The following is a 24,158-nucleotide window of genomic DNA, read 5'->3' on the forward strand; positions in this document are numbered from 1 at the left end:
ATTTTTCTGTATCATCATTCTATTCCCCTGTACTTTTCGGTGCCTCGTGGAAGTAACAGTAGTGAAAGCAGTACTGCATTCAGCATTATTAAAATAAAAGAGCTGATGCTGCTGTTTCAACACATATCTTCTGCACAAAATGGAGATGCAATGGACAAAACAGCTACCATTTGCCCACCTTGACAGACATCAGAAGGAGCATTTAATAAGTTGAGCTGTAATCTAGATACCAGGCCCAGGTAGCATTCCCGTAACAAACACTGACAACTCACTCTGCAAGTTGCAAAGGGAATGAAAGAAAAAGCGGTGTGTCAGCTGACAATGTAGCATATGCTGAGACAGCAACCAAAGCAGACTCTTAAATGAGCAGATAAAACCGACTGCTAGCATGTATGCGCGGAAACATTTTCACAGGAGAACGAGCACTTAGCAGTTAACAACCTTTAAGGAACAAAGGATCAATAAGAGATGCATGGGGGAGGGAAAGAAATTATGAAACCAAAACACGGATTAAGAAGCATATGAGTTTATGTAGAATCCTGCCACACAATACTTTGACAGCAATTCAGAGTGACTGCATGAAGAAAATGGAACTGATACATTTGTTTGTTTTCAAAAGCAATGCATGTCAGTTGAAGCATACATAATCTGAACAGTTTTATTGTCGGAATACTCATTGTGCACACTGAAAAGAACAAACGAAAACGCATGGAAGGTGGAAGATGTACCATCAGAAATCTACATGGACTAGCAGTATGTCCTTTTTCATAATGTCATATCCCGTCTAGCCAGGACACTAACAGGAGTTAAATATTTTCAAAAACCCACCAACATGGGGAACTAAGAGGTAGAGGTTTAGAAAAAAAAACATAAGTGATCTAGAAAAAAAAGAAAAAAAAACACAGGCAGAACAATCCATTATTACAAAAAGCTCCAAAAATTGAGGAAACAGTAATACTAAAAGCAGACTAAGAACAACAGAAAGCAGGTTATGATGTGGCAGCACACAAACTAACGAGCTAGAGGACAGATTCCTTGGCATTCCTAAAAGTGTATCCGAAACACCGTAACAATAATGATGACCATCAGTGAAAAAAATGGGAGGACAGATCAGAGAATTTCAAGAGATTACAAAAAAGGCATAATTTAGGTGATAGGATTTGCAAGCCAGGGAAGAACATCAAGAACTTGGCTATTTTTTCTTAGGTCATTAATAAGGTGAAGCCATTAGCTCAAGTAGATTTAGTTATTGAGAAGTCCACATGTCAGATTAATTATGGAAAGTTATCCAGCATTTTTTCATAAAATGCAAATTGTTCAAACATGACATGAGTTTGAGAGCAGACTTTTTACAAGTATGCGCTATATTTGAGAAAGACTTCTAGCACAAGATGCTTAACTTTAGCCCTTAGGCAATTACATGGAATTGTTACAAGTCAACAGTAAGTGGTTTATAAAATGTAATTTTATTTAATGTTACTTTGCTGTTACAGAGGGCATAACATTTTCACAAGGCTTTTTTGGGACTACAATCAATGATTAGCAACACACAATAGTGGTCCGAACTCTCTAAATAACAATCACTGGACAAACTTGACACCTTCTCACATGTGCACAAACCTGCATGGAAAAGTACTAAATTTTATACTTGGACATGTGAACTTCAATTGGTTTTCCCATTCCAGTGTATTAAGAAATGACATGCACTTTAGTCTGCCAAAAAGCACTGCCTGTACTCCGGCAGTAACATGCTGCTTCTAATACATAGTAAAGTGAATACCAGAACTACAAAGGCAGGAGTGTAAGTGAACTTTTATTGGGAAGGGATATCAACCGAAACAGCAGCAACTGAAAATTAAGAGTAGCCCCTGTTTTCAAACACGCAAGCTCCTGCATTACATTACAAATTGATTTGCTTCCTGTATAAATTTTCAAACTAGAAATGCTCAATTTTGTCTGGCCTGATACTTCTTGCATCTCTACCGAAAAGAATACACAGTAGCACGTGGAAGTCAATTATGGGAAGGAAACCCTGCATAATAAGAAGGGAATGTGGAGAATTAAAAGCTATGTGGAACACTCTTTAGTTGCAATTAACTACATTTCCATATCTTACTGTAATATAAAACACAGTCAACTGGCAGGAACTGGTTCAGATTTGTTTTTAAATACCAGGTACACTTTAGTCCGCTACATAAGTGTTTGGAAGTTACTTATGTTTATATGAAATGAAGCTATTAATACTTTTCTACAGCAGTAACCGCACACCAGGAAGGCCAGGACAAACACAAATCAAGGAATGGAGTTTTCCCAAAGCTGCAGTGTGAAAAGACTATAAATTGATTTCCATACACATGGATGGGTTTTCTTTGCTATAGGAAATCCAAGTGGAGCTATAAGGAATGGAGACGTGTAAAAAGGTTTCTTGAGAAGGAAAGGGAGAATGACATCCCGCGTGCAGTTTAGTTTTCTGCACCTTCTGCAGCATCACATTCTTCTCCTGCACTGTCTGATGTCCATAACTAGAAAGAAAAGAAGAGCAGCGTCAGCTTTTGGAGGGAGCTTTACTTTCAGAGAGGGACAACTATTAACTGTACAGAAAAAAACGAGTTAGATTTAAGGATCTCTGCAAAGTATCAGTGTGGTGGAGCTACAGATATAGAACCCTGGCTTCCAGTACTTGCTTGGGAAAGGGTAATTGGAAATGGTTTCCCATGCAGAAGGCACAAGTAGCTCTGCCCCTCAGGTGTTAAAGGCAGAGCAGGCACTGTTCTCAAGTCCAGACTTTTGTGCTTAATAGCACAGTACAAAATTAATGATAGACCATTCAACAGCTCTTAATGACAGCTTCCTAAATAACACTAATTTCAAAAGCAGAGGTCTGGATCCTAAGAGATTGCCATTTTGGTTACTGAAGTAAAGCATTTTACAGTGCTAATAAAGACGTTTCTACTGAAGGGATATTGCAAAATTTTAAGTGTTGCTGTAATTTCAAGTACAGCAAATATCCACAGAGAGGATATTCTCTATAAAATCACCTTAGTTACATGTTTTAAGAGCCTAGTGGCTCCATTAGGCACTTTTCTTAAGCAGCTGATCGTTACAATTATACTCTAACTCATCGTATCTTTAATACACTGAGATTTCAGACCTTTTGTTTTAATGAAAAAAATCAGGAAAATGACTAAAGCAAGCCACACTGGATGTACAAAAGTGGAGATGTTGTTTCTGAGGTACTGGTTAAGACGTTTTTGTGATCTTTTGGGGATTCTCACTCACTACTATTTCTGGACTCCTTGTCCTATTTTGTACATTAAAATAGCTGAGAACGTACTTCCCCCCTTCATTGAAAAGGCTAGCAAAAAAAATTAAAAACAGGAACTATCCACAATTTTATCTGCATGACACAGCACGTAGTTGCTGACATCATAACTTAGTTTGAAAGCAGCATAAGTTGAAAAGGTACACCAGGGTAAACAGCTTGAGTCAGTGCTATGTTTTGTGCTAAGTGTTTTCATTTCATCACAAATTCAGTTTAAGCAATTATACAGCTACAGAATAAATAGCACACAAGAATTCAACTCACTGTTAGGTTGTCTCTAAGCAACTGCATGATGAGAGTACTGTCTTTGTATGAGTCTTCGTTCAGTGTATCGAGTTCTGCAATGGCCTCATCAAACGCCTGGAACAATTAAGAGCAATTAAGCCTTTTTATTGACTGATAATTAAAAAAACAGAAGTTAAGTTTACCTGCAAAGGCAGCTTTAGAAGAAAAAAGTGTAACATTAGAAATTAGTGATGAGTTGGTCAATTTTCTAATGAGGCACAAAGGCAGTGCTGCTTAAAATTTAAGTCACACTGTAAAGAACCAGCCTGCTCGTACCCCTTTAATTCCGTTAACAACACAAGCTTGGAAACCAGATACATTAAATAGGGTCATTTCCTGCACAAACTCTAGGAAGTCATCGTTCAGATTATTTTAAGTATCAACTCTTTTCTACTGCCCCTGGGCTTAGAAGCAGAAAAAAGCGACTTACTGTCTTTGCCAGTGTGCAGGCAAGCTCAGGATTGTTGAGGATCTCATAATAAAATACCGAGAAGTTAAGAGCTAGACCCAAGCGAATTGGATGTGTTGGTTGCATCTCCTTCTTGCTGATATCGAACGCCTCCTGATAAGCTCCCTGTGAGTTTTCTATTGTTTCTGTGAAAAGGAGGAGAAACATTTCAATATTAGGTAGGGTTACTATGCAATAGTAGTATTTTTTTTTTTTTAAAGGTATAACCATTTAAAGTACTCCCTTAGCAGGAGACTAAATAGTCCTCCATTTAACCCTCCTCTTCCTTAAATCATGGTAATAACTTGAAGCCCATTTTAAGTAGAGCTACCACACTGACAAACCACAGGGGGCAGATTAAGCTACTGCAGAGCACAGGTATTCAGAAGGCAGATAAACACACAAAAGTTGGTAAACACAAACATCAAAAATTACTGCAGTACCTCAGCTTGACATACAAATGTAGAGCCTTTGATTCAATGCAATCTTTCGTTATTAAAATTGTACATTTTTTCCTACAGAGATCCTGCTTCTTTCCCTGCACAGGATGCTTGTATTTTGAGTTGGGCGTGGAGCATAAAGGTGGCGGCTGCTTGTACAGCCCCACCTCTTCGTGAGTTAGTCTAGAAGACACAGACTGCATGTTCTTGAAAAATCTGCCTTCAGAAGTTGGGTGGAGAGAAGTAGGAGGTCAAGATAAAAAAAACAAGGTCATACCCAGATTAGCTTGGAGAAATGCCACTGAGAAAAGAGGTTAACAGGGCAAAGTAGATGCACTGGGAGTGATACACAGTCTAGTAAAGATTTTCTTCTGGAAGACAACCAAAGGGCCAATAGTAGCCTTAAATGTGCCTGCCAAATGAAAATAGACTGGAGAAGAAGGAAAGCTAGTCTCAGAGCTCAGATTCCAGTTCTCTGAGGAACAGCACCTTAAGTGCTCTAAAAAGTATTGGTAAAAAAAAGTTTGGTAAGTAAAATCTGTTAAGTATTCAAGAGAGTGAAGCTTTTCAGTATTTACAATGTAACGAGCACTAATGAACTATTGTTTAAACCAAGATAAAGACAAAAAGCCTAGTAAATACAAGAAATAAATTAGCTTAAGTGCATAAAGACATATTTTAAGCAGAAAAAACAAACAGATGCTTAGAAATGGGGCATCAGAAAAGCCTGCAGTAAAACTCAGGGGAACTTGCAAAAAGCCAAGCACAAAGTGCAGACATGGCAAAGCGTGTAACACAAGCTCCTCGAATGGAAAGCACCAAAATCTGCTAATAAGGTTATCAATCAGTCCCTCTTCTCCAGTAAGCACCCACATCAGCACATGTATCACTTTACATGCGGTCTTTTCAGCCAAGATAAGCTGGTATTTCTCTGCTTAGACAGCCAAAGGTTTTTAACTCTTGCTTGAGACAAAATTAAGAGTATTTTTAGTAGAGACAGCTTGGCTTTGGCTTTCAGACTTGGACCTGCTGGTGTCATTTAAATAAGGCAAAAGGTTAAAAATTTCTGGAAGCAACTCATCAATGCAAAGACTTTTTACTTTTTTTTCCCTGTATTTTCATCTTTTAACCTCAATCCTCTTACGATACAAGGAAACAAAGCTTTTGTTTAAGTGACAATCAGCTCTGTCTTCCCACTTTGCAATTCAAGCAGTTTAGACTAGCCAGCACTGTCAGATGCCTGCCATGCCCAAGCCAAAGGGACAGCCACTTCACTCTGCCAGCTCCCAACCATCTCTCTCCTTTGCCACAGCATCACTCCAGGACTTTCTTTTTTACACAAAAAGACATCCCCAGCTTATGCCATACCATGAGTTTTTAAACATCTCAACAGTGCCTGGCACCTAGCAAGATAATTCTGATCCTGCATTCAATACAGCCTCAGAATAGAGTTAAGATACTCCCCAGAAGAGCTCTGAGTTACTTCAGGCCACCTCTGCACATGTTCTAACCGCATTTTTAGGATGCCCAATATCAAATGACACTACCAGCTGGGATGTTTTCCAGGCCTTTTCTGCTTGGTCCAGCAGGGCAAACTAAAATTACAGGGATGCATTATCCCTACCAACAACTTCCAAGTGAGCTCACACTTTTTCCAGGGTACACTGAGCTAGTAATGGTTACTGATTTATAATCTTCGTCAGAGGACTACAATAGAGCTTACCTCACACTGTAATGGTTACAATTTATAGACAAGACTCAACTCACTGAAGTAGTAAAAGAAATTGTTAGAGAACCGTTTTCCTCAATGATTTTATTTTAATAAAGAAATACAGCCAGCCAACAGCAAGTATGTTCACAGAGCTTTACCTAAACTGATTTCCAGAAGTTCTAAATAAATGCTGTCAGACAACCATCCAAAAGTTTAGGGTAGATGGCAAGAATACCAGCCCAAATTCCCTTGCATCCCATGTTGAAGGTCTATTCTCACTTCTGTCTACACAAACATTTGGAGATCTCCACTCAGCCTGCCCCTGTGCTGCGAACTTTCACATAAATTCAGAGGAAGATGTTGAGGTGTGCATTTCATTTGTTCCCTCCCCTACAGCTCAAAACTGAATGTCATTAACTATTAAAGACCCAGAGCAGCAGATCACTAGGTACTTACGTTTTCTGTCATCACCACAGGCAACTTCAGCAAGGTATCGGAAATAGTCTCCCTTCATCTTCAGGTAGAATACCTTGCTCTCTGGGTTAGTTGCATTAGCTATTAAATATTTGTCCAACAGCTCCTAAAGAATAAAAAGAAACAGACAACATTAGCTTTTTACAACACTGAAACCAAGTTCAGTTTATTTTTCTTCTCTTCAGTAACTTTGGATGGTCTCAGATTAGCTACAAATTAAGAGGGGGAGAGAAAGGGAAGAGTTTAAAGAGCATTTTGGATAAACCATTTAAACAAAGTGCACAAATCTACAAAGCTAGATAGCGTATTACGACGATCAGACCGCAGAAAGTAGCAGAAGAGGTTTATTGGCAGATGGTTTCAAGAACATTCTTAAAATGAGAATTCTGAAACCACTGCTTGAAATGAGTAAGCTCTTACTGGAAAAATGAAACCCTATGCATTCATTGTCAAAGCTATTATAAATAAGAATTCATTTTACTTCACAGGAAGAAAAGAATTACGAAGAATAACCGTGATATCTTGTGTAAAAGCTGAATTCAGACTTGCAATCACGCAAACCAGGGTTGCCAGCCTCCAGCAAGGTACGAGAAGGCTCTCCACAAGGTTAGCCTTTGCGAGGTAGGAGTGGAGGAGAAGGGGAGCAGAAGTGTGGCATTTTCCCCCAGCCACAGCAGTATTCAGCTCTCAGGTGCTTCAGAGAACTGTCAGGGAGACCATTTTCGGGCTGACCTCCTTGTCCCCAAGCCCCTGGGATTTTTACCTACCTCATTACCCCAGAGCAGCCACGCTCTCTGGAATTTACAAGAGATGCCAGTGAGCTCCTGCACACTCCAGGCAGCCCCACAATACCCAGAGCAACTTTACACTAAGAATTTAAGTGATAAAGATCTGCATTCAGTTACTTGGAAAATAAACAGGTCATAAAAGCAGCAGAAAATTTCCACCCAGCTTGCAGACTGTGGCTAATAAGAAGTTTCTTACAGGAACATGTAGCCAGACTCACGAAGCAGTACACAGGTACTGAGCTTCAAGGAACTGTAAGCTTCTAGGGAAAAAAAAAAATTCACCTTGTAACCAAAGCACTACTGAAAAGGAGTGAATTTGAGATAGAAGCCTCCGTAGAAAAACACGTTGGTGTTCTGGGAGCAGCAGCAGAACCTGAGTTATGTTTCAAAACAAGAGTTCAGGCGGCGTAGGCAGCTGGCTGGTACAGCCACACATTAATCCTGTTATTTCGTGTGAGTCATCTGCATCTTACAGAGAGGTATTCCCACCCTACAGGTTTCTGCAGCGAGGAGAGCTTGAGGTTTTATCTCTGCCTCACCGTTTTCTTGATGCTTTTCTCTTCAGGTAGATGAGGATGCTACCAGGAAGCTTCCTAGCCTGGTTCAGCCCTCAGATTATCCCATTCTTTCTTCGCAAGGGTAGTGACAAAGTCACCATGGTAAGTCCAAGAGTGATCAAAAGAAACTTCATTGGTGAAGGGATCAGGTCTGAGAAGCTCCTCAGGCCCTGCTCAGGTCTGAGAAGCTCCTGAAGCACACTGACAATAATTTTTTGGTAGAGGTATTGAGGGAGCTGACTAAGAAAGGTGTCGTCCTAGACCTGCTCAGAAACAGAGGTCTTGGGGGTGACGAGATGACTGGTGGCTGTCTTGGACACAGCAATCAGGAGATGCTCAAATTTAAACTCTTTGGTGATAGGGAAGAGACCTGTCAGCAGAGCTGCTACCTTGGGCTGGGGGACTGAAGGCTTTAGGCTGCTCAAGGAACTGTTTAGTGAGGTCCCCTGGGAATCTGATTGAGATCAGTGGGGTCCATAAAGGCTGGTCACGTTTTAAGAGCAGTTTTTAGGAGCACAGGAACAGACAATCCCAGCATGTCTGACGCCACGCAAGCAGTGCAGAAGGGCAGCTTGGCTGAACACACATCTCCTTCTGGGACTTCAACACTGCTCTGTTCCTTGGTGAGCTCGGTCACCTCTCAGATAGGGATCAGATAGAGCACAGACATGTGAGGCCTTCTTTGCCTCCGTCTTTAACACCCACGATGGGCCCTGGGCTGGAAGATGACAGCCACGGGAGGGATAAGCTCCCACAGGCACGGAACTTGTGCAGGATTTGCTGCTGAATGCACACAAGTCTACGTGGCCTGATAAGGCTCATCCCAGGGTATCGAGCGAGTTAGCCAATATTGCTCTGAGCCAGCCCTCAGTTATTTGCCAATGGTCCTGGGAATCTGGAGATGTTCCAGTTGACTGGAAGCTGACAAATGTTATTCAGGAAGGGCAAGAAAGAGAACGCGAGTAATTACAGGCCTGTCAGCCTCACTTTGGTGCCTGGTAAAGGTATGGAGAAGATTATTCCGAGACTTATTGAAAAAGACTTGGAAGACAATGCAATCATCACGCCTTCGTAACTTCATATCCCTTTGTGGCAAGGTTGCCTACCTGGTAGATGAATGGAAAAGAGTAAATGTGGGTTTTGGGGGTTTAGGAAAGCTTTTGGTGTTGTCTTTCTGCACAAAATGCCCAGTACACAGTGGCCAGGTACCCAACACGATGGGCACGCGACTTGTTGATGGGTCAGGTTCTGAGCTCTAGGAGAAGGGCTGTGTCCGGCTGGTGGCCAGGCACCAGTGCTGCTCCCCAGCACTCAATTTTAGGGCCAGCTCTCTTCCATGCTCTTATCAGCAACCCAGGCACAGGAGATGAGCACACACTAGGTACGTTTGTGGACAACACCATGTTTGGAGGAGCTGTTGGTTCCCTTGATGGTTGGGGAGCCTCACAGAGGGATACATCCAGCGTGTTGGTACATCCTCGAAGAGCTGCCTGCACCATGCACGCCTGAAAACTCATGGTTCTGTGCAGACATCCAAGGATTTTTCAGAAAAACAAACAAACAAAAAAAAAAAAAAAACAAAAAAAAACCTGCTGCTTGGAATGAACTGCAGGTTTTCAGACAGCAAAGAGTGGATTACATACATGGATTTCCTACGTGCTCTTCAGCTGGAGAAGTGGAGCTGCCCAGACAGCAGCTCCCACTCCCAATTCATCTCTGGGGCCTCCTAAATCCTTACCACACAGTAAGAGCTCTGTGCCTCTATCAGCTAGGGCAGAGCATTTTAGTTCCAGATCTGTGCTTTTCTTCTTCCTTTTTAAAACAGCCTTGAATGGAACAAGATTTCTTATTTATCAATCACATAAGGATGCAAAAGAAAATAAAACCAGACTGAGCAAAGGTAATTTATCTATGCAGACTGTTTCAAATCAAAACGTATTTGGTACGCTCAGTGAGCCATTCATCTCAGATATCACCATCGTGTCTCACCATCCATCTCACCCTCCCCTCTAATGGATGGGAGACGTCGGTGGGGCAGTGAGAGTAGACAGGCATGGTAAGATAAATGATTTTTGATTGTTTATCAGGACTGTCAGGCAGTCTTCAACACTGCTGCAATCAGTTAGAGCCAAGAAAACTCAAGGTTTCCTACGTCTGTTCTCTGTCTTCCCCCGCTTGGGGTTTTCTGCCTTTCCATCAGACAGCAATCAGTCACGAGCTCGCATGTTAAGCACCAGTTTCTGGTAGGAAAAATTAAAACTAGTAGTCTGAACGATGAAGGAGACCTCAGCCACCTCAATTTCTTATGAAAAATTTTACCTAAAGACATAGTCAGGCACTCCCACAGGTATGATTCTGAGAGTTTCCTAATACTGCAGCCTGCCTTCATGTTCATATAAAAACAGATGTGCCCATCTTTTTATTTTGGGGTGGGTTCGAAAGTTATCTATCAAAATACAGTTGCCACCATAAGATCTGTGATGGCTCTTAGCACCTTCTAAATCGAGGCTTGACCAGCCAGCAGTTACCTGCTCTATGAAGTGAAGCAAACCTTAGATGCTTCCATGAAAAGCCACAGGATGCTCGAGCTGCACCTGAGCTGTCTGCTAGCAGCCTGTCCTGCTGCTGAGCGACTCAGAACCACGAGCAGCACAAAGAAGCAGGATTCTGAAGTCTGTTCTCAAATCAGACCGTTTGTTTTCAGCACAACTGCTCTGGAACAGGTTTGCACGGTGACAATTTGTTGCTGGTATCTGCTGCTTCCTTGATATTGAGCTGTTCTTCTCAAGTGGCACGCTGCTCCTCTCGTGCTGGGACAAGATCTCCCCTCTCCCTCCCCGTTTGTGTTGCTTCCATGTCTGAATTCACTTCTACCTTTGCAACGTGCTAACACTTTCCCTCCCAATATCACTGCATTCCCATAGACGATATTCCTTCTCCCTCCTACAGAAGGGTGCTGCCTTTGTTTATTTCTTAAAGAGACGCCAGCAACATGAGCTACTGGTCCCTGGAACAGTTCCCTGAAGAAGCCAACCAGGAACCTGGCAACAACCCACTTCTTCCCCCTTTAAAGCTGGAATTCATTGGGACATTCTCTCCCCCCATTGGGGGGCTTATTCCTTTACATGCCAAGAGAAGATTACATTTCAGTTGCATTTTTCCATCCTTCTCCAGTTCTTTTTGCTCTTTTCCAACTGATACTTTTTTTTTTTAAGCAGTAACAATGGTTAACAGTGTCACAGCATCAGCCCATTGCAACTCACCTGAGCCAGAAACATTGAGCTCATCTGCTCTCCTCACTTCCTTATCACTCCAGCTTTGTGAAAAGCAAGCCCTGAAGGAATATGCCAGCTGCATCTCTACTTGGAGTACCTGAGATAGACAAAGCAGCTCCCTGAAGACAGCTCCTTCATAATTATTTGTTGTGTGTGTGCACCCAGCCAGCCTTTCCTTACATGCACCATACACACAGCCCTACAACTCGTGTACCAGCCACATTCCACATGTTTGTTGTTGCCTTCTATCCAGGAACATCACCTGCACCCCAAATCCAAGCCTATTTTAAAGGCAAGCCTGACTGAGACATCAAGTTAACCTCAGCACTCACTAAATACCTTCCGTACAGCTTAACTGTGTGCTGTGTTCAAGTGGCAGAGGAATAGTTCCTGCTATTTGAGCTGTACTTCTCTTCCCACATACTTGGCTATAACCAATCTTGACAGCAAAGATGAGTTTTAGAAGATATATTCTTGTGTACTAAATTGAAACGTTTACTGTCTCCAGCACTTGAATCATCTAATACGTGATTTTCTTTCTGAAACCCATCAATATAAATCTACACACACATCCCAATGGCATTACCTAACAGCTGCATTATTCATGTTTCCCAGTTCAGGACCAGAGGATGAACATGAACCAGCTCAGCTCCAGAGATTAGCTACTGATCACAAGTAGTTTAAGGTCTATTTCTCAAAGCAAGCTACAGTTACCAAGTTACCATGTGCCTAGGCACCTCCAGAAGTTCTCAGTGTGGTAAACTAAACTCCTAACTCAAAATATTTCCCATGCCACCACCGAGACATGACCTAAGCCTGTCATAAGCATCAACATCACCAGCACCAAGTTATTTAACAGAGAGCTCTGCACTGCCTTTTATCACAGCTTGGCATGGTACCTCCTTGCTTTTGCTCCATCAGAAAGACAACCTAAGTAGCGACATTCCCCAAAAATCCGCCTCCAAAAATAAACTGCTTAAGTTGCTGCCTGATCTTTAGGAAGAAGCCTGCTGATGTTCAAAACCCCGGCACAGGGGTTTGTGAATAAAGTTTAAATAAAGCTCCATTTTTCTAGTAGAACCACTTCAGCAACATCCTTCCACTCATGCATCTTCCTTCAAGTTATTTAAAACTTTTTCCATGGCCATCTTTTGGGTGTATGATTATAAATGTTGTTCTGAAGAAGTAAGTGTGATAATAGTTTGTGGGGAAGCAATTTATATTTGCAGGTTTTAGCAATTTAATATTAATTCTGTGCTAGGCTTTGACTAGTATGATACAAAAAAAAGCGTTAAAAGAAAAGAAAAATCCAATAGAATTGGGCAATCTCTTTGTCAGAAAAGGAAACTAATCAGTATCTGTGTGTATACTGTTAAAAAATTTGGTATTCCTCCTTCCTAACCCAACACCATGATGGAAGAAGTTCAACCCCATGGAATAAAAAGAGACCAGCTTCAGCTGCTCACAGCTTCTCTGCTGTCCAAACACTCTTCAGCTCTGCCAGCAGAGGTGCTACCACCCCCAAGCACCTATTTTCAGAGGCCTTTCAGAGCCTAGCTTCAGTTTATTAGTGCTTCCAAGGCATTCTCCTCTTCCCAAGCTGACACTGAATTTTCTTTATTTTAAGCTTTCATTTATTGCAAGTATTGAACAGATGTTACACAGGTGAGAGCAAGGATCTCATTACTTTGTGGTGTACTTGCCTGTAACAGCAGAGGCCAAATGGTCACATGCCAGTGAAGAAACTGCTTCAAAAAAATCTATTTTTGATGCTAGGTACCTTAAAAAAGCATCTCATGTGCAGAGTGCATGTCAACACCACTTGTTTTTTTAGCAGGTTAACTCACCACTCTGAACATGGATTCAACATCACACTCAGTCCCAGCTGGAAGACAAGCAGCTTGAGGCCAGCAGACATGCCATGTAAAGTGTGTGACACTACATAAATTCAGCCAGGTCTACAGCGTACAAAATACCTGGAAAAATCCTCCAGTCTGAGGCATTTCTCAAAGCCCATCCAGTTTGAGGAAAGCCACCTACTCGCAGCACACAGGGGCCTGGTTTCTACCAACTGCAGTCAAAAAAAATAAAGCTGAGAAGTTGGTGACAAGACTCAGGCCAGTATAATTCCCTTAAGATAATTATCACCTGCAAGTGTAAGCAGTCCAAATATTGCGTGTTCCAGGCTGTTTGACATCACCCACCATCAGCGTAGGCTCAGCCCTTTCAGTGATGCGTGTACTCACAAATGACCGCCCGTTTTAATCACCTAGTAAATTGGTGTTAAGGCTCCTCGACTGCTTCAAGTCGAAATCAGTCATTCCAAAGTCCACAGAGTGACTCACTGCACGCTAGGTGTGTTTTAACATTCACCAGTTGGTTTCTCCACAGGAAAGGGAGAGTCCCTTGCTGCAACAGCATGATCACTTCACTTTCAAACCCGTAATTCAGCAGAAGTAAGCTCTTCATCCTCCTGAATTCGAGCTCTATGCATCAACTCCTTTTGGGGGAACATCAGGAGGTCTGCAGGAAAACCGTTTAAGACATGAGTATTTGGGTTTTTATACTGAATATGTCTGTGCCTTTCCTACGCCCTGGCCTTACGATGGCTTCAGACAGCCTGAGAAAGCACTGCTGAAAGCAGAGGCAAACATACCTGCCACGGAAACGGGGAGGGTGATCTAATTCATCTTTTCCATTCGGTTCCGAGTATTTGTCTACATAGCTTTAAAAACTGGCAGTCAGCATTCGGGATTGGCCCCGAACAAAGGATCTGGAATCCCACTTAGCAGATGCATTGGAAGCTTCAGCTGCAGCAGCATGCCTGCCCACACGACTCCCACCTGGGGCCAAGATTGATTTCATCCAGCATTTACATTCGGTGCTTACATTCCTCCTGGAACAAGGAGCTCTACGGTCCCCGAAGGGCTACGTAAGCCAGAACTAGAAGTGTGTGGAAACGCGACTTCTTTCTATAGATTTTCATCACACAAAACCAACAACCTGGAGTCAAAGGATTATTCGAGATTTTATGGAAGAGGTCTAAAGTTTTCCAGTTCTCTTCCTGCCAAATGTAGGAATGAGTCTTCAAAAAAAAAAAAAAAGCCATTTTTCAATAATTTCAGTTTTTGCTGAAATAACAGCTGCACAGCACAGCCAAAGCTTTCAGGAAATTTTTTTAGTATCCAACAGATTTATCTCAAATTGATTCTAGCATTTTTCCATGATTACATTTTCCAGATTTCTTATTTCTCCAAATACTGCAAGTGCTATTTTTCCCTTAGCAAACACGTATCACTGACAAGCCCTTCCCTTCAGAACCCTGACCAACTAAAAGTTTCTTCCAGCATCCTCCAGTTGTCATCTTCCATAATATGATGGAATCAAGCAGTCCAAGTCTGTTTAAAGCCTGCATTTAAAAAAATTTGTGCTTTGCAGCTACAGAAGCTCTGAAGTTACTGAAATACAAGACTAAATTCTCAAAATGAGCAACAGCAAGCTGGAACTAGTGGGGTTTAAGATGCTTGTGAGTAAATAACTCATTTTTAAAGCCAGCCTTTCATGCTATCAAATGAATATGTAGGGTAGCTATCCAAGTTTGACTTGGTTCAGCTCTGCTGTTTGGAAGCCCGAGATCAGAGGCTTCTTAAGACCAAAATCCAGAAACGTAATAAGATTTAGATGTGCTTCCCTCCCATTGTTTTATGCTGCTGGAAGAGCCTTTTATACTGTTCAGCTTTACATTAACTTGAAGGAAACAAAAATACATACACATTTTTTTCATTTGGCATATTAGCAACATGCCAGTAATGTTATTCCACAAAGCAGACGAGCTCCAGCTACAAAGCCTCCCCTCCAAGCTGGAGAGCTGAAAGCCAACTTTCCAGATAACCTTGTTGCAACAAGTTCCCACAGCAAGTGAACCTTGACTTTTGTGCTCAGGCCCTGCCCGCTCGCTTCCACTTCAAAACAATTTCTGCTTACAAGAATTTTGCAAAACGCGCTCACCATAAAAACTTCCTGAAGAAGTTTTATGCAGGAAATAGGAGGGTGTCAGCCTGATAAGGCAGTGTCCAGTGTATTTGGAAAATTTAGTAACAAAGCCGAAAGAGCTTTCTGTTTCCAGAGCCTACCACGGTTCCCTACACCCAGCTGCCTCAGCAGATGGGCTGTGTGTATTAAAGGCCAGACCAAGATCACCAGAGCCATGTAAAGACCTTCCTCAAGGTTAGGAATTCAGAACTCAAACACTTCGTTCCTTTTACAAATTAAGCACAAGGCACAAGCAAGATTACAGCTAATTGAGGACCTCGCAGTTCACAGGTCTTTACGCCTTGCGTGTTTTGCTGGGCGCAGAGAACCACAAGACACCAAACTCAGCACTTCAATTATTTTTAGTGCCTGCTATGTCTACGGTGCCCAGTTCCCATGAACTGCTCATCAGCTGTATGAAGTGAATTAGCAAGCTACAAGCTCACAAGGCAGCTGTGTGCTCCGCTGGAGCATTGTGATACTGCTCCGGCTTCTGGGACACAGGATGAGGAGGAACCTGTGAAGGAGGAACCTATATCTTCAATATACAATTTCTTTTTTACTTCAGAAAGACACCCACTGTATCATTACCTAATGCAGTTGTCTTGCTGGCGCCTTTCCTAGCTGGCAGATAATCATGATAGTTATTTTAAAAAGTCTATTAAAAGTGTTGCTGCATCAACAGAATAAATAGAATTTGTGCCTTGGCTGCCCAGTACTAGCTAGTGAGTACACCCTATTTGCTCAAGGCCACCCAGGCAATAAGTGACCTCCACCAAGTTTAATAATTCTCACCGCACAAGCAGACTGCGGTACAGTACAAACAAAGCTTTCACAGCCTCGACTACAGCCATGCCAGTTAATTTATAGCTTAACCTCATTAAAAAATGGATCTGACACTGGAGATGGATGGAGCTTTGGCTGCCCTACTTCCAACAGTTGGGTCACCTGCATTAGCAGTATGATTTCCTATTTTCAATTACTCCACATCCTGCTTCTCACGGGGTGATAACATTCGGGAGAGGTCTCTCTGAGCTGCTGGCAGGCATGACTTTGCAGAAGTGGTGCTGACCATTTCTTGAAACTTTTCCGAACACACAAGCTGACTTTCATGCTCTCCTACCTTCAGCAGACATGAATTAACCCCAGTCTCAACATTGCTATAACCACGCATATCAAATCAGTGATCTAAACTCACCCCAGTAGCTTCTGAAAAAGGAAGTGACACTGCATGCACAAATATAGAGGCACAAGTTTTCGGAGCCTCAGACAGGATACCTTGCAGCCATTTATCTTCTATCTTTCACCACTTCGATGTGTTTTAGAAATTCAGCATCTCGCTGGAGGGCGTGGGGGGTATGCAGCAAGCGATGAGGGCATGCAATGGAGGCCTCAGCTACCACCAGAATTCCTGCAACTATTTTTAGTTGGGCTCTAACAGTTTTCAGCCGCTTCAGGAACTTCAGTGCACCCTAGGCTTTATTTCTGTAACTTTCCTAGAGATGCATTCAGTTTTCTTCGTAGGGAAGCGTAGTACTCCAGCAACAGATTTTAACAAAGGGAACAAAAAATGTCACAATACGAGGAACAACGATGAATAAGTTAAATTTAGAATTCACGATCTGAACTTAAAGCATTCATGTAATGCTAACTCTGCAACTGTGGATTTGCCAGGAAGCGGTGTTCCCAATCTAAGGGCTGGCTTTGAGCCATGAAGTAGCGAGTTTTTTAGTCAGTTACTTAATGAGGATGAGTCAACAGCATTTGCTTTAACTTAAAGAAGGCAGAAAACTCCTTGAGACACTGCCCCAACTACTACAGGGACAGCTAGTTCCAGTCCAAAAGTAGCGTGAACTTCAGTGGTTAGTGCATCAGATCTTCAGAACACAACTGCATCCTACACGGTCCCCAGCATCAAAAGATGAACATCCCTTTTACTCAGATGCCAGTTTCACCCCTGTAACATTATGGATTTCTGCACACATTTTGGCAGTTCATGAATAGGCAAACGGAGAAATAGGATTCATTTATAAGATGAAATTCTGCATTGTTCTTACAGTAGCCCAAAGCTCACACTTCCTCACCCTAACAGATTACTACGTGTAAAATAAAAATCAAAATTTCACTTTTCTGTAGGTCAAAGGTACCGGTGGTGAAGAAGAGGCTTGTGTTCAAAGCGTTTTCATCATCCAACATCAGACATTTCAGTTCACGTGAGGAGTCTGTTGGCTTCTGCACGAGAACACCAGCTCCATTTCCAAGGAAGCTCTGAAGTTGTGCTGTTGAAGGTCACATCAAAAGCAGCCTTTTCTAATATGTGGTTTGATTTTTGACTTTTTAATTAAAGGGAGTAACTCTAGAAGAGATCTACAAAGGGGGCGAAACAAGAACTGGATGTAGATTCCACCCTTATTATTAGCACTTAGTCTCTTAATTACACAAAGCAGAAGTATTAACAGCACTGCAACCTTGGGGGGAGGAGGAAGGAAGGAAGGAAGGAAAGGGGAGCTGGCAAGAGCAATACGCTGCGCCGGGCTTTCGACAATTAGCGCTGCAATCTCGCTGAAGATCAAACATTTACAAGCATCCTCTCAACATTAAGACAGTAAAAATTGAAATAAGGCAGACCTTACAGCTCAAGACTATTGCAGACACCGCCATGGGGCACAGAAAAGCATCCCGAGCACAGGTAATGTTACTGCGAGGCCATTTCCAGAAGCTCACAGTGCACTCGCTCATTTCTAGAAACACTGGGTCTGACAGTGCTACATAACGCTTTCTTCAGAGGATATCCTAAAAAAAATGATGTTTGGAAACAACACAAAGAACCTCATATATGTAGCTATGCTGTGGTTATCTAAAGAGATATTAAGAACCTTTTGAGTTTCAGCTGGAGACATGAGGAGTAAATAACCATCAACACATGGTTGTTTCCAAGCCTTAATAAAACTTTAGCCACCGTATCTTCTCCAAGTTTTAAACCGTAAGTCATCAAATCTCAACCTCCATTGCTCCATGAAGAGCTCAAACTGCGCTGGGACCAAGTTTTGACCACATGCAACATGCTATCGAACACACACGGAAGAAAACCCGAAGTTAAAGGTGGAGACTGAACTGCTTCCAGTCAAGGGTTGGAGCCCTCTTTTCCACGGCACTGGAGTTCTCCCTAAAGAATGAAGGAACTTGAACATTTTGCCAATTCTTGAAATGAAAAGGGACCAAGGTTTTCAAACCAGACTCTCTGCATCCCCAGAGGGGTTCCCCTTCAAAAGATCACTTTTGGAAAGTGTGAACTCACTGAACTCATCGGGTATCTACAAAAGAAAGCATCAGGCTGGTATCACGTTCCTTGTTCCAAGTTTCACACATGTTTTCATTAATCATGCACAAGGTGGTGGCACATCCATCCCTCCTTTCTAGCACCCCTGCCTCAAAACCACTCACAGAACTTAAGGGAATGTGAACTTTATTCTCAGCGCCTGAAACAATGTAGCTCATCTGTACCTTGAAAAAAGCAAAGCTGCCAACCTATTTATTTATCCAGGAACAAGAGAGTTTCAAGAATAGTGTGGACTGTGATTCTTAAGGGACAATTCAACATTAATTCTCTACATTACTAAAGAATTAGTGAATCAATACAGGAGCCTCAACAAAACCTGCTGGTGTACCTTTCAAATGAAGCACTTGATGCCAGTTGTTTGACAGCCGGGCCATTTCTGCACTGAAGAGCCACTCTCACTTGAAAGACCAGTCTCACAATGAGCAGTTAAAAAGCACTGAGATCACATCAGCTGCTACTTGCAAGGCAGACAATTAAACAAGTGTCTCCACTGCTTGGCATGAGATGGAATATCTTGCCATGGCCACTGAGTGTGCACTCATTACATAATTAGTAAATATGTAGGTATGTATATGCGCACATGTATATATTATTACATACATATTATGTATATTTGATATATTTATCAACCTAATTTTGGATGGCTATATTCTAATGGTGATGAAATTTAAGTTCCTTTTCAAACCACAGCCTAAAATAGTGCCTTTAATTAGTTTGAGGCGCTCTTTACAGGGAAAAAAGTAACTGCAGGTTCAGTGTTACCGCCTTTTTAATCAATAATCAGAAGGGTTTCATAACACCAGCACAAGTATTTCTAAAAGAAGGTCTCTACAGCAGCAGACAGACTTCGTTTTGAAAAGCTGTGCCACACCAGTAAGGAAAAAAAAAAAAAGAACTTTTGAAAAAAACTGTTAGTAGTATGACTAAGAGCAGCCCCACTCCACCCAACATCCACCCTTGCTAAATTCAAATACTCCAGCTGACAAGCAACCTTTCCGTGCTGTTTGCCAGCAGTTGCTTCAGTTTAGCTGCCTTCCTAGAACTGAAGGAGCATCTCTGAGTCAAGTTCGCAGATCTAAAGAGCCGGCAGCAGTTACTCCAGCATCAGTGAATCAGGAATTACCACCCAAAGGAGTCAGAAGCGCTGTGTGGCTCAGCTTTAAGAGACCCATCTTTTGTAGTGCCCGCACGTTTGGGTTTCAGCCTCTCTTGCTGACTCATGGATCGTGGGAGCAGTAGTTAGATGGAGGAGGAAAGAAGCAGCACAGAACTGCACACGGTACTCAGAGGGAAAGCAGAAAGGTGGAGGCTTGCAGGAGCAAACTGTCACCCCCTGCCAGCAGAGGAGGCACACCTTTGCCAGCAGGGCACAGCAGGAAAGGCACGCTGATTTGGAGGCTTGTCTTCTCTACTTCCTGCAGCCTTCCAGGCAAGGAGGAAAGAATGAAGCTGCCAACCAGGCCACGGCTGCTAACGGGGAAAAAGACTCAAATGTAGAGAAGTCGGCTAGGACAGGAAGAGCTTGCTTTCCTGGCATTAAAGGTTTGTGTCAGCACAGCTCCCGAGCTACCTGTGGTACACTGTTTGATACGACTGGAACAATTTCAGTATAGCCGCCGTGTGGCTGCCTTTATCACTCAGAGGCATTCCACCTCCCCCCAGAAGCACCAGCTCCTCGTTAGGACAGCACAGCAATGAGATTTTGCTCATAACCTCCTCCGGGGAACTATTACCTAGCAGGACAGAGGGAGATTAAACAGCCTGGAGAACGAGCTTTATGGCCAGGCCCCAGGACGTGGTTCCCAAGTGAATCCAAAGGAGATTGAGACAAATGACAGCAGCACACACACTGACACCCTGCCACGCTAGGGCTAGTGGCAATCTTGTGTGGGGCACTGATTCTCATTTCCTGTGACAGGTTGCATAATTTCCACAAAGGTGAAGTTTTGGCAACTGAACTACGCCCATAACTGTAGAACAGCTTCTCTGAAAGACGGGGATTCTTAATACATTAAGGAATTAACTCAGATGATTCGTTCAGCTAATGTATCTTCAAATAACTTTCAAACAAAGGCTTGAAAATTTTGACTGATTTAGAGAAAAATCCAGGTGGTATCACACAAGGAAGCATATACGTATTTCCAACACAATCCAAAGCACCCCTTGTACACGAGCCCGAACACAAATCAAGAAGCAAATTCAGCTACTTCCAAAACAGTCAAATTTCAATTCCGGTCTCCTAGCCCAATTTAGGATACATTTACCTCAAAAGTTGTTTATTTCCTTATAGACTTGCTTCTTCCTGTTCTCATGTTTGCAATACTAGACATAAAAACATGACATACTTTTTTTTTTAAACCTAAGAGGAGCAAACCACTGAAGGTTATCTGCCGTGCAATTACTACTGCATTCCACACGTGCAGCTTCCTGCAGCCAGGACACCCTGGGCATGCAGAGCAGCGTCCAGCACCCTGCACACTGCTGACACAGGTCTGTTCCACTCCTGCTGCACTGCAATATGGTTTTCACTATCAAAAGCACCTGGAATTCTGCTGCTCGTATATAGATTTATTTATTCCTGGGCTTTGGTGCACGCTCAGGTCTGTTACGCCTGTCTTCAAATTTTTGTTTTATATTAGCCCACAGTTGCTGCAAATTCATCTTGAGGCACCCCCAAGAAATCAACTTAACCTGACAAACCCAACTTCTACACGTTCCTTCTCATTTCCTGTGAAGATTTCTTACCCCATAAAATCACCATATATATATATATACACACACACAGAAAACCCAAAATCTCAAAATGTCTCTTAAAGACCCCATGAAGAGTGTTTTTCCTTACCCAAAGCAGTAAGTTAACTGAACACCATGCTTTTAACAAGTTATTAGCTCAACCCTTTATTTCTTCAGGTCATTCTCATTTTCTTAACTTATCTTATGAATAGCTAAGCAGCCACAGCAAACAGGCACGAGCCTGAATTCTCAGCATCTCTGCAGTTACCTAGTGCAACACCGCATATGGATCACTCCAAAGAAAACAGATCTCAAACACAACTGAGCATACCTCAAATGCCTCTGCACTTATGGCACCCATAGCCTGGTGCAGATGATCTCCTACCTCACGGTAAGGCATGTAACAGTTGCAGAAGTTACAGCACTGACTTCCCCTACCCTGGCGTTACACTTCACATATTCCCCAGCCAAGTTCCCAGTCCTACTCCTGACAAAGCAGCATACACGAATATTATTTCTTTCTCTCAAAAAAAAAGAAACCAGAAGAGAAAAAAATCCCCACTCACCAGCACGGTGGTGCAGATGGACCTGAGCTCAGACTCCACCTTCTCCCGATAGTCCTTGATAAGCTGCATCTTCTTGTCGCTGGTGTCTGTCTTCTGCTCGATGCTAGAGATGACCCTCCAGGCAGAGCGCCGCCCCCCCACCACGTTCTTGTAGGCCACCGAGAGCAGGTTGCGCTCCTCGTTGGACAGCTCGGCACCTTGCTCAGTTACTGCCTTCATGCAGGTGGCCATGTCATCGTAGCGCTCAGCTTGCTCAGCCAGCTTGGCTTTCTGGATCAACTCGGTCTTATCCATGGTGGCTGGCAGTGGGGCGGGAGAGGTATGGCAGCGAAGGCAGGAGAAGCTGGGGACTTCACGCTCCCAACGAGAGAACGCACCTCAAACCCTGCCAGAAAAAAAGGCAGCGACCGTGATCAAATGTTAATGAATACTGTTGTGCATGACCCCTCGCAGAGCCCTAAAGAGGAGGAATGCAGGGAGTGTGTCTCCCTGCCCATCTCGCAGAAATGGGCTGGGATCATCACGCCCTTCCACGTAGGGCTGAGGGGAGCGGCTGCGCTCCCCAGGACCGGCTGCTGGGGAAAGGGCGGCCTGGAAATTCATCTAGGGAGCTGAGAGCCCACCGCTTGGGCGGGGCGGGCGCTTTCCCCTCACCTTTCCCTCGTGAGAGGGGGGCGAGGAGGCTCAGGAGGGTACCCAATTCCCGCAAGCCAAGCGGGCCTCGCTTAAAGCCACTCCCTGAGGGAAATCATAATTAAAAATAATAATAAGGAATGAAGGAGCAAGCCCAGCCTGGGGGCGGCTTCGCCTCCTGGCGGCGGGGCCGGGCAGGGCCAGCTTCCTCCCCCCCCACCCCGCTTCCCCCGGGCATCGCCCCGCAGGGCCGAGCAGCCCCTGAGGCAGCCGAGGGGGAGGGGGGGAAAAGGCGCCGCGGGGCCACCGGGTGCGAAATGGCGGCGGCGGCGCCGGGCGGCACCTCCTTCCCTCCCTCCCTGCCTCCCTCCCGCCGCCCGCCGCCGCCGAGCGCCGCGCTCACAAAATGGAGGACGCTGAGGCGGGGCCGGGCCGGCGCCTCGCAACGGTCGCCCCAACGGTCGCCCCCAACGGTCGCCTCAACGGCCGCGGGGGGAGCCGGGCTCACCTGAGGGGCCGCTGCGCTGCGCTGAGGCGAGGCGAGGCCGGGCCGGGCCGGGCGGGCGGCGGCGGCCGCGGGGCTGCCGGGCTGCGGGGCGCTGGCGGAGAGAAAGGAGCCGCTGCCGGGCCGGGAGGGGAGGGAGGGGAGGGAGGGCGGCGCACGCAAGCTTAGCGGCTGCTCGGCCCGCGCCCACGCGGCCAATCAGCGGCCGGGATCGCCGCCAGGCCCCGCCCCCCCGCCGGTTGGCAGCCAATGGGGGCGCAGCGCGCCGCCGCCGCCGCCGCCGCCGCCCGCGGGGGCGAGAGCGGGCAGGGCGCAAAGCTCGGTTGGCCCGTGGGCTGCGGCTGGGGCCACGGGGTTTCCTCCAATGAGATGCAGGGTGAGATGACGTCACTGTCGCCATGGAGATGCTGCTACAACCCCCCCCCCCCCCCCCCCCTCCCCCGGCCGGGCGGGGGCTGAGGGGCTGCCTGGGGGGGGGGCTGTGGGATTTGGGGTTTTTGTCCGAATACTCTTTTTTTTTTTCCTTTTTTTTTTTTTTTTTTTTTGTCCCAGTTACCCCCGACAAAGGGCGTTTTGCTCCTTCGGGGCTCGGACAAAGTGCATATCCCCGGGGCGGCGGGTCTGCCACACGCCCCTGTTTGTCCCCCCCCCGCCATGGAGCCTGAGGGGCTTCTCCTCAGCAGCGCTCCTCGCAGCCTTCCTCGGGGACAGACCGTCCAAAGCCATTTGTAATCCACAGAGCCACAGAACCCACCACATCTAACCCCCCTCCCCCCTCCTAGGATCCAGGGGACACAAAATTGTTCACAGCGAGTCAATGTCCCTGCCCTCCTGAGGGGATGAAGGGCAAGCGTTTGACATCAGCACCAATCGATATATTTACTTTTATCCCCCCCTCCTGCTTTCACCTGGCGTTAGTTTTGAAGAGGTCAGAGACGCAATGCACAGAGACCAGAATTTTAGGTTGAAGAGTAAAATCCCGTCCAGTCAGGAGTGAATAATCATGAGTCAATCGCTGCTCCGCTTCCAAAACGCTGCTGGGACGGCTG

General features: G+C 44.4%; 1 protein-coding gene across 3 annotated transcripts; it reads right to left on the reverse strand.

Moving 5' to 3' along the window:
* Positions 1–510: 510 nt before the first annotated feature.
* YWHAQ (tyrosine 3-monooxygenase/tryptophan 5-monooxygenase activation protein theta) lies at positions 511–24,158 on the reverse strand. 3 transcript variants are annotated; one of them, XM_068678566.1, is made up of 6 exons: positions 24,018–24,158; positions 21,972–22,356; positions 6,663–6,786; positions 4,038–4,201; positions 3,587–3,682; positions 511–2,522 (listed from the first exon to the last, which is right to left on the reverse strand). In XM_068678566.1, exons 2-6 carry the CDS (start codon positions 22,263–22,265, stop codon positions 2,463–2,465), a joined length of 738 nt encoding a protein of 245 aa, XP_068534667.1. In that variant the 5' UTR covers positions 22,266–22,356; positions 24,018–24,158; the 3' UTR covers positions 511–2,462. The 3 variants fall into 3 exon arrangements, with proteins under 3 accessions (XP_068534667.1, XP_068534666.1, XP_068534668.1); XM_068678565.1 differs by lacking the exon at positions 24,018–24,158 and adding an exon at positions 23,113–23,252; XM_068678567.1 differs by lacking the exon at positions 24,018–24,158 and adding an exon at positions 22,626–22,784.

The sequence above is a fragment of the Anas acuta genome, chromosome 3, assembly GCF_963932015.1.
Source record: "Anas acuta chromosome 3, bAnaAcu1.1, whole genome shotgun sequence".
NCBI classification, from domain to species: Eukaryota; Metazoa; Chordata; class Aves; order Anseriformes; family Anatidae; genus Anas; species Anas acuta.